An 11,730-nucleotide genomic window follows, 5' to 3' on the forward strand; every position below is an offset into this window, starting at 1 on the left:
CACTCATTACTCTTCTTTAGGTCAAATTTTCACTCATTACATTATGTTTTAAACTTTATTCATAAGACGCGATGACATCATGAAGCATCCATAAATCACCTCGGACCCGTCTCGTGGAGCTGACTCGGATGCTCCGGTGTAATACCGTCCAGCTCAAGGAAAGACTCCAAGCTCGATATCTGCTGTTTCAGATCGTAGCCGTAACTCATGTTCCGAAACTCGTCTCCATTCCGACCCCAATGCACTCCCCGGGAAACTGGACTGAGTCAACTCGCTCTGAGAGAAACACATAGCTTCTTCACCGGAGGCTGATTATCTTGTCGTGGAAGAGTAGGGATGGCAGGAGGGGTTATGAAGAAGATCAGGAAGTTGAGTTTGGCTTTGTCGCCGCGATACGCTTCGCCGCTACGTCATAAGCCATGGCGGCTTCCTCCGCCGTGTTGAACGTACCAAGCCAGACTCTAGCGCCTTTCTCTGGGTCTCGAAATCTCTGACGCCCATTTTCCCCATGGACGCTTACGTATCCCTCTGTAAACGTTTCTTCCTCTCCTTCCGTTCTCCGTCGCCGCCGGCTCCTTCTCCTGTCCGCCGCCTCTTCTTTCAACGTCACTTCCAAAGTTTTAAGATTTCAAAATGCAGTTATAACCCCTCTTTTACCAGAAACTCTCAGTTAATGTCATTACCAATCTAAAAGAATATCTTGTCATCGTATTCGTGTACTTATTAAAGGTCTTGGCTACTTAACGGCTAACATAGGAAAAATTATGTCCACGAACTTCTTTTTTCCTTTTTTGATATATTAAACTTGTACATAATTTTGATGTTTAGTAAGCTTTAAGCCAGGGTCAGCTTTGATTCTAAAATATATTAATAATATTGATTCATCTGAATGTTCGTATTCCTCAATATTTTCATGATTTTATCAATTTAGTAGTACCTTGTTGTTTGGTGGGAAGAAGCTTGAAGTGGAGTCAAAACCCAAAAATCGTCGCAGGCAGAAGCATCAAGCTCTGACCAGGTTCCTCCGCCGTGAGTTCCTTACTCTTTGGCCCTGGTGACGCTAGGGGCAAAATCGGAAATTACAGCACCGCCGCACATATTATCTGTTTGTTTCTTTTTCTCTCTGATGCTAGGTTTCAAGAGGTAGATGACTGCGGTGGAGGTGAAGCGTATTTATAGCGAATTAAATGTTTTTATACAAGTTGACACAAAAACAAAAGCTTTCATAGTAAAGTCGGGGTGAATTTATTTAAAAGTCATAGTAATAATACTTATATTTAAAATTATACGCATAGTCATATGTTCTTTGATACACGGCAGTTACAACAAACTTAATCCAACTAACGACAAAATTAGAAGCTTTTATCCTTTTTTTTGGGGTTCTCCGATGAAGAAACGTATGACAATAATGTCATTAACCTTTTAGTCGAATTTTGAGTGTTGCGTCCACGAGCGTGTGTAATCAATGCTTCCTAATATATAGATATAATACAAGTGAAATGGTATTCTATCATTTTCTGTATAATCTTTATCTGGAAAACAAAATGATTGAAGAACATGGATATTTTGGTAATTTGTCTGATGGTTTGGATTAGTTGAGCTAGGAAGAATTTGATTCCACTAAAAAATATTTTTTTTTCGTCAAATGGTTTAATTAAAAAACCATTATAATTGATAATATTTTCTAAGGAACAACAAATATTTTCATATTAATTAATATTCTACCACTTTATGTATTTTGGTTATTTCTTAACTTTAAAGTAGAATACATGAATTAAAATTTTAAACATTAATCTTTCTTTTCAAATACAAACAAAAAAATTGACAGAGTAACGACTAATCTGTGTAAATATGCATTGAACGTCTCACGTTTGTCATGCAGCGTTTCTCAAAACGTAACTGTTTCGTTCATTCACTATACTGTCGATCCACGAAAAAATCCAGACAAATTTAATCGGAAAGTTTGACTGTAAGAAAATAAAAACCGCCAGTGTTTTATAACTGCTTCGTAGAAAACATGCATGGTCAAATATTTCGTGATAAATTCAAGAATGTAATGTATAAGAGAACCCAACTGATAATCACAATCAGCCAGCCATTTTGGTAAGGCGGTGAGCGGTGCTTCTAGCGATTCTATTCCCGGGAACTGGGATCGATCTTCAGAATCAGAACCATACTTAGAGATCTTCAGCTCCGAGTTTGTATTTCTCCATGCTCTCGTATAACAGTACTCGTTGAACCAGAATGGTCACATTCTTCTTGTCGTGCTCAAGTACCTGCAATCACATTTTAAAACAAAACATGAAGGAAATGTTTCCAAAGTTCATATCTGTTTATGTTCTTAGTTGTAAAAGAAACCATCTATTGAGCAAAGCATAAACAGCAATCATTTACTACCACTATGTTGACGATGCCACGACCAGAGAGCTGTTCAGTAATAGTATTCTTCTTCTACAACTTGGCTCTAAAAAATTCTATATTAACAACATATAAAATCTCACTCACATTGTATCTTAGATTCCACAAGAACCGAAACAATAGCTAGATAGAGTTCGTTCATGGATCAAGACTATGGCATCAGCAGAATGACCCTGTCTCTGGCTATCAATCCCCTTGGTCTTAGCAGATGTAGCTGATATACTCGATGGAGGTGGTGGCAGCGCATCGGTGTACCCGTATCAGCCACACCGTCAAAACTTCAAATTCCCAATCTTCAGTCTGCGGTGTAGCTGAAGATGCGCAGCTAACTCCTAATGGATCATCGATTGCACTCGAGAGGGAACAACCAAAATCAATGCTCGAGAAGCATTGAACCCGCTGATGATTTTGCAGCGTTCTGAAAATCTGCAAAAGTCTGTTGTTTCGAGTGGTTGATCCGGCAAAAGACGCCACCTGATGATTTCGATCCGAAACCAACCAAAAAACCAAACGGGTCTCGCTGTCTGAAGGAAGACCAGAGCCACTTAGGTTGCTCCCAGACAGACATACTTTTCATCGAAGGACCTGTCTGAATGCTGCTGTACACAGGAACACCGGAACTACTACAGCCGGGTTACCACCACCACTCATCGTCGAATAAACCCGAGTTGGTCCCCACGGAATAAGAGCACTTTGTTCGAACCTAAGCAGCAGTTTCTTCAACGGCACGTTTCCACTGGATTTCCCAATTGCGATATCCTATAAAGATTTCCGAACGAGCTCGAATCCTTGTTCACAATCCCTATACCATACCCGCGGGTCCGGAAGATGAACCCCCATGTCTTACCGTGAATATCGCCGACCATTGAAGTGGGTCTACTTCCGATCTCAGATCGGAATATCGTTGCTGCTTGATGCATCCAGGAAGAAGGCTTACCAGGCTGATCGAACAAGAAGATGTTTGGCCCTTCTGGGGCAGTCAGAGGTTGGCTCGATCCAAGCCCGAGATTGATGTTTTTTTACTGATTTACCTCCCCCCCCCCACCATTATTTTCACCATTATATTTTGATTTATGCAAGCTACCACTTCGTGTATTTATTTTAGTAATTAGTTTTACAATTTTTTTTTATCTTTTTACATAGATATTTTAATATTTTATTTTATATTTTATTATAAATCAGTAAAAATTAGTGTTTCTATATATATATATATTATTTTATATTTTTCTAAATCCATCCATATAAAATGCCACATATCTATTTCACACAAAAACGATTTTTGAATCTTATTCTTTTTTTTTTTTTTTTGAGAAAGGGCTTTCTTATTCCTTTTCTTGAATATACAAACTCGAAAAAGTAGAGAAACAGTGCCTATTACCTCAACATCTTTTAAAACCGACGTAATACTTTGGATTACTAAACCTCGCATGACAAGAGAAGAAAGAAACGCCAACAGTTTGGACTCTGGAATACATGAGCTCTGACATCTTTGGTGTTGCGTCTTCTCCAGGACCAACACGTAGTCTTTGGTACACAAAACAAGAGCCAAAGATAAACAAAAAGTGTAGACAACACTTGTGACTAACTTCCAAGACTCTAGATAAAGAATCTAAAGCCTAACAAACAAAAACAAAAACAGAAATAATTGGCATGACATAAAAGACAAGTTGCCTGCTTTGCTCTGAAGCTAAATAACTGGGATGACATATAAGACAAGCCGCCTGCTTTGCTCTGAAGCTCTGACTTGTCATTTTAGATAACCCCAAAACGTAAAATATTAACCCCTTGAGTTAATCATGCGTTTTATTATCAGATCATAAAACTGGTCAACTTTTTTGTTTGTTTAGATGATTTTTAAAGCTTGACTAGTTGACGTCTTATATATCAAATGAATAGTGAAAGCCAAGTAGGTAAAATGATTGAGTAATGAGAACATTTGAGTTGAATAAAGTTTTCGTAAAATAACATGATTAATTCTAATGCGTTCGTATCGTATAGCAAAATCACTAATGAAAACATTAAAAAGAAATGTGCAAGAAAAAGCAGATAATCACGTTTGAGAAACTTGAAGAAGTTATATCAATAATATTATCTAATATATACAAACACGAGACGAAGGTTGTCGTGGATCTGTAGCGGCTTTGCTGCTTCAGGGTTTGGTCTTACGTACATTAGAGTTTTTTATCCAAGCAAAAGCAAAGGTTCGTCCTTTTTTCTTAAGTTAATAAGCATAGCTAATAGAAGAGGACAAAAAATCTTACTTTTGTTAGATACCCCCAAAACATCTCAGAGTCTAGTGGCTAGTTTCGATTTCATCTTTCTCTATGTGAATGTGTTTGTTTTGTGCTCACAGATGATGTGAATTTATACAATGGCTGCCTGCACCTTAAAACTGCTTTTTCTGCATAGGTACTGTGTCTAAGCTGTGACTTGATGGTTTCTTTTTTTTACTTTAGTATACGAGCTGCTAATCACGCCGTTCTAGTGACCTTGTCACTCTCTGGATTTCACTTTAAAATGGCTAGTGACTCCACAAATTAGACTGTAGTAGGTGTGGGATTTGATCAGACATTTAGGAAACTCTGTAACTGTCAGTTATGTGATTTATAGTGAAGGCATTGCCAGAGGTATTTTTTTGTTGTACAGTAAAGTGGTGTGTTCTTTTCTTTCAAGGGAATTACCTTCGAAAACTTTTAAGATTAAAAAAAGTTCATATAATGTCACACCAAGTATAATTAGATTTATAGATATATAGAGTCGGTCCTGAGCTTAGAAAAAATGAAACATTCGCCTAAATAATGATTAATATGTATGTCGCTGTGCCTTTGATTAAGTTAAATATATGTATTGATCATCTAGTAATGTTGACAAAAAGAAAGATCATCTTCTGTAACTCAAGTCCAACGAATCCCACGGCCGGCATGTATATCTTATACCTATAGATGCCTTGTTCGATCATCTTCTGTAACTCAAGTTGTATCAATTCAACTTACTCGTCGACTTAGATATAGTACCAAATCCATTAAATATAAGGCATAAACGTTCCACACAAAGACAACGAAACATAGCGGATTAGTATCTGACTGACTCTATGTGCCTTCATGTATCCTTTTTCAACACAGTTTTTTGGACTTCTGGGCCTTTCTTTGGTAAAACAATAAAGACTTCCGCGTCATTTGATTGACAATGGAAAATTCCCGGAAATTGTATTCTCATGATTTTTATTTTATTTCGTTTACTTTGAGTTAACATCTGCATCTTTTTTCTATTGTATCACCTTACCAACTTTTTGAATAGTGGTTTACTTATTTTTGAAGTTTTTGTCTTCAAGTTTTGATATAAAAAACTAGTCATTTATGCATATTTCTTTATGACAAACATCAACAGCAATATATAGAGTTGTTAAGGTATTTTAATGGAAATCTCTCAAGTTAAGTTTTTTTCAAAATGTAAAAACAACTTATATTATATTCGGTTAAGGATTTTCTAAAAAATAATAAGACTTTCATGTCAAAATATTTCAGTTGAGATATTTAACATGTTTTCTTTTTACTTTTTTTTTGAGAATTCCCAAACTGATTATTAACATGAGTTGTGGTAGATAAAGTTGAAAAACCATTGGTAATGATAGTATTTGTTTCTGGACTTGCGTACTATTCTCATTTGAAATTATTGGATTTGTATATTAGTGCAAATTGTTATTTTTCAATTGAAACGGAAAAAATGATGATTGGAGTTGGAGATGGTGCAAGTTGTTACCTTGTGAACATGAATTATTTGCACATCTCTATAATATTATTTGAGAAGTCAGTTTCCTATGTGTCGCGCTCACGTTAACTCTCACGGTGGTTGATTACATTGATACCCTTAATGAATCAAAAATAGAATATTTAAATACTATAATTGATTTTTTATTTAAATTCCTTTTGTAAAATTTTACAAATAAAATATATAATAAAAAGGAAATATTTATAAAGGCTATAAATTGAATTTAGAAAACGAAAATATATGAATAAATAATATGCTATCATTAAAAAGGAAAGTTCACAAAATAGTAATATTGTATTAAATATATTTTTAAAATAACATAAAATATACTAATAAACTACTTTCTTTATATTTTTCAAAGTAACAGAAATAATTTTTATATATCTATCTATATTTAGATGATTACATAAAATAATTAAGTAACATAAACGGATATATTGACTAAAATCATTTATAGTTAGTATTATTGAAATGCTATTTGTATTTCCTATATTTTGGTTACTATAATATCTTTCAATTACAACAAAAAATATCTATAAATTATACTTTACTTATATCATATGATTTCTCAGATGCAATCACAATTTTTTCTGCTTATTTTTAAGAGATATAACGAGAAATAAAGGTTAACAATAAACATCTTTTTGATCAAATACTTATAAAATATTTAAAATCACACTATATACTTTAACGAGGTAAATATATTATATTTTATCATTATTAAAATTGTATGTTTTTTTAATATTAAATTTGCTTTTAAATTCAATGTTTTTATGTTTGTGTAACTTTTTAATATAACCATAATCAGAGAAGACATGAAATTAGTTAGAATTTATAAAAATATTTTTTATTATAAATATTGATATGAGTTCACGAGCTTTCCAAAAAGTATGAGAAGTAACTTTCTATATATCATCTTTTCTAATATAATTTATAAAATCAATATTTAATTTGATATATATTATAAAAATACATTCACATTTAAACGATAAATAAATTAATTTGACTTGACTTAATTATAATAAAAAAATATACTTCAGCTTGAATTTGAAAGAATATATGTAAGTTAATATAGTCACAACATGAGTTACTCGACTAATCCAACTTATATCTAAAATAATAGATTTAACTATAATAAGAAAATATAATTTTGCAATAATAATTTATTTCATAAATATAAATTATAGATGACTCAAAACACATTGACAAATGAAAATAAAATATTAATCAAATGTAACAATTTAGTTTTTTGTAAAATTTATATATATGCATGAGACTTCAGAATATTATCATTATATTTATTTACATAATTTTGATTCAAACACTTTAGTTTATTTTTTATTTCATTTTAAGCACAATATATCTTTTTTTTTGTCAACAACAAAACAGACTCATATGGACTCTGTGAACCAAACTGGTAGCTCCGAATCTATATGAATGACGTAAGATGGTTGTTGCAGCACAATATATCTTAAGTTATACATAATCTTCCTAAAATATAATTACATATTTAAGACAACAATGAACCTAAATGTTAATAAGAAAACTAATCAAAATTTTAATATATTTAGAAAAAAAAACCCGACTATAATATAATAAAAAATATTATAGTTGAATTCAGAGAAATATATGCAATCCAATATACCCAAATCATAACTAAATCGACTGTAAAAATAAACCGACTAGACTAATATATCTAAAATCATATGTCTAATTAAAATAATATAATATTATTAATATAAATTAATTAAAAATTAAAAGTAAATAACAATTAATTAGTATATTATATTTACTTTTAAATATTTATATCCGTGCATGAGCACGGAAAAATCACCTAGTATATAGTATATAGTATACATACTTTAATATCATATTATCACGTTGTGACTGGTTAGGAGGCACAAGACTTTGTCCACTTACGCGTTGAAACCACGAGTCATATTTCAATGAAGTTTACAAAACAGATCCCAATGAATGGACATGTTTACTTTTTACAAAATGGACTTATACTAAAAAAATATAGTAACGAAGTGAATGGATTAGAGTCGGAACTATAGTAATCTCATTTTGAGTGTTACTTACCGTGTTAAGACTCTTTAAACATGGATCCCATCGTTGGAAACTAACTGCTTGCATGTTTATAACTTTATATATATTAAGTTTTTTTTTTTTTTGTAAACTTATATATATTAAGTTTCATTTGCGAAAATAACATGAAATCTAATTCAATCAGATAAACATACGTAACCCGACCACATAAATTACGTTTTCTTAATAATAACTTGCATGTAAAGAAACGCAACAAATTGTTCCAAATGATGAATATCTTACATCTACGATTAGGTAGGACGAATATATTACATACATTCTGTTTAAGTATAAACCGGAGGAAGTTCATATTTGATCTGATCTCAGAGACATTAAGATTGGTAACCAAAGAAAGTTCTGTTAAGTCTCTATCATGTTCATGATTTTCCATGCATTGAATTTGTTATTACAGAAAGAGTCTGTAGAGATGAAAAAAGAGGAATAAAGAAAAATAAATGTGAAATAAAATTCAACATCGACGACTGACTTACGTATGTACATCTTCAGACATATCTATCTATCTAATCTATTAGCAACACATGTTACTTTATTGACTCGTTGCCTGGTCAGATTATGCCACGAGTATCTAAAATCAACCTTCGACAAAGGCTTGTTGACTTGATCAATTCTGTAATAAAATTGTAGTTATAAAGAACATCCACGTGGCAGAGTCACATAGTCTGTTCTCCTCCACGCTCGATATCTGGCTCGGTCATCGGGATATGGCATCTCGACGACGGCGATAGAGGCGAAGCTCCGGCAATCGGCGAAGAAGCGTTTCTCCGATCTCTGCTCAACATCCGAGTGAAAGATAACATCCGGCTCATCGGCGACCTAAACGGCGAGTTTTGAGTCGAAGCGTGTTCAAACTCGCTCAAGTTCCTCCTCGGCACCTCAATCGCCGAAGGTTTTCTCCCCGAATCTCGGGGTTCATCCCTCAATCCAGAGCTCGAACCCGGTTCGGTTTCAGAAACCGGTTCAGGAGAAATCGTGATAACCACTTGCTCCTCCTCCTCCGCCGCCGCCATTGGTGTTTCACTAACGGCGTGAGGCTCGACGAGAGAGCGGCAGAGAGGACAGGTGGAATGAGAGTGAAACCACATATCGATGCAGTCGACATGAAAAGTGTGTTTACAGCTCGGCAGAACCCGACCCGACTCTGTCTCTTCGAACTCGGAGAGACAGACGGCGCACTCGATCGGCTCCTTGTGCGTCGCGTGGGAGAAAGCGAAAACGGGGAGAGATTTTATGACGGTGGGGTCGAGACCACGCGTGGCGGTTACGGTGGAAGGTTCGTCGGCGGTGAAGAACACCATTGTAGCGCGGCGGTTACGGCGGCGGAGGTGGCGTCTGCGAGCGCGGAGGAGATACCAGCGAGCGTATAGATGGAGGAAGACCATTAGAACGACGACGAAGAAGAGGATTGCAATGGCGCTTATCATGATCTTGCTGCTCATGGCGTAGGTTCGAGAAGGAGACTTGGTTGCTTCGGGCATGACCATTGGATCCTGGTCGTTCAAGTTCATCATAATGGTGGCGACTGAGAGATTCAGAGAGAGAGACAAAGCGAGTCAATTGGTAAAGAAAGTTTGTGTTTTAAAGACTAGTAGCGAGAGAGACGTGAGAAACTGCAACGTAATTACTCGTTGGAACTTTTATAAGACGACGCCAATGTTAACGCGTCAATGTTATCGTTGACCATTCTACTACCCTTACTCTTTTTATCTTTTCTCATTTACTGTACTAGTTACTCTGCTCTTTGATATTCAGTAAAGTCTTGGATCTAGCTTTTTATTTTTTCTGTGCAACAGTCTTGGATCTAGCTTATCCAACATTTCCATCACTAAATCCCCTAACTACACTAGTTATGTAAGTCACTGGCTCAACAACTTTTTTGACGAATATTTACGGTACTAAATGTTGTAGGCTAGGTCGTTCAAAAAAAAAAATGTTGTAGGCTACAAAATAAATTAAAAGAATCTTCCACATTACCAGCTAACATCTATCTTATTAAAACAGAAGTACACTTATAGAATACCTCTTAGTTTTCAGTGTTATTTACAATTGCATACCACTGAGAATTAAATTGAATTTTCTATTTTAATGCTTGTCTTTTTCAGTTATATTAATGTATTTCTTTTTCTTTCCTATTTTAATGCTTGTCTTTTTCAATTAGATTAATGTGTTTTTTTTCCTATTTTAATGTTTGTCTTTTAGTTAGATTAATGTATTTTGTTTTTTATTCTTCAACAATTAATGATATTTTAAAATTGTCTTTTTTTTGTCAACTTAAAGTTGTCTAAACTATTTAAAAATATAAAAATAGTCAAAAATAAACATATAAAGTAGATAAACAATAATCATACACCAAAAATATTTAAAATATATATTTATTCTCCATCCAAATATTGAAGTTCAACCTGTTTTTTAATTTTTAATTTAAGTATTTTGGCTTACATTACTCAAATTTATATGTTTTGAGAAATTTAAAGTATACATAAATTTTGAAATTTTTAAAATAATTCAAACGAGTTATCTGTATCCGAACCGAACCCGCAAATACATGAATCAAACCGAAACCAAAATTTATAAATATTTGAATATTGCTGAAATCTTTAAACTCGGGAATCTCAAATCAAAATAGATTTTAACCGAATCAGTAGGTATCTAAATACACATCCCTAACGTAGTCAATGTAAAACGATCAAGTATTACAAATACATTATTTAATATAAATAAATAAAAACTAAAACAGAAAATTAATACATGTACAATCGCACGGGTCAAGATCTGTATCCCTTGAACAATGATAGTATAACTAACAGTACTAACATTCGTTTCTCTCTTTTCGCATACTCAAAATATCATCAAAGTTTTTTTATGCTTGACCTTTACAACACATACTATCTATCAGAATGTTGTACGACTTAGTAGCCGGATACACACCATGACAACCCATAACGATCGAAAACTACTTGTGCAACATTAGACTTAAAGCATAAAATCAGAAGTATGTGCTACTTTTTATAGAACGTTATTTTTCTTTTGTTTTAGTGAATTTCCATCCATGATATAAAGATGAGATTCTAAAAATAACTACGTACTAAAGATAAGTAAAACAACGAATGAAATTCTCAAAACTTGAAATATCCATCTAGTAGTTTCTCTTTTATTTTTGAGAACTTCCTTCTAATATCATGGATAAGGTGTTTTTATAATCCTGAGTTGGGTCTAAAGCTGATAATGAGCTGTTTTGGTCTGGACTTTACCCAAAAATCAGTTGGGTACTGGATCAATCTTATTTTTAATGTTTTCCTTACGTTTTACACTAAATTAGATAACCTCATCCTATTACATCCATCCAAATCTTTAGTAAATTACCGCTTTCAATTTCAATAGGGGTATATAAAGAGTAAGAACGAAAGGAATTTTTTTTCAACCTGAAAAGTGTAGACT

General features: G+C 33.6%; 1 protein-coding gene and 1 pseudogene across 1 annotated transcript; both read right to left on the reverse strand.

Annotated features, from left to right (window-relative positions):
- Positions 1-55: 55 nt before the first annotated feature.
- On the reverse strand, positions 56-1,098 carry LOC130512804 (ethylene-responsive transcription factor RAP2-3-like; annotated as a pseudogene).
- Positions 1,099-8,708: 7,610 nt separating this feature from the next.
- On the reverse strand, positions 8,709-9,919 carry LOC108856629 (RING-H2 finger protein ATL2). The gene has a single exon (XM_018630479.2). It carries the CDS (start codon positions 9,801-9,803, stop codon positions 8,946-8,948), a length of 858 nt encoding a protein of 285 aa, XP_018485981.1. The 5' UTR covers positions 9,804-9,919; the 3' UTR covers positions 8,709-8,945.
- Positions 9,920-11,730: the final 1,811 nt, after the last annotated feature.

The sequence above is a fragment of the Raphanus sativus genome, chromosome 5 (assembly GCF_000801105.2).
Source record: "Raphanus sativus cultivar WK10039 chromosome 5, ASM80110v3, whole genome shotgun sequence".
Taxonomy (NCBI): Eukaryota; Viridiplantae; Streptophyta; class Magnoliopsida; order Brassicales; family Brassicaceae; genus Raphanus; species Raphanus sativus.

Excerpts from the sequence above, each read along its gene's own strand:
- LOC108856629 (XM_018630479.2), bottom strand. The coding sequence starts at position 9,803 with ATGATGAACTTGAACGACCAGGATCCAATGGTCATGCCCGAAGCAACC.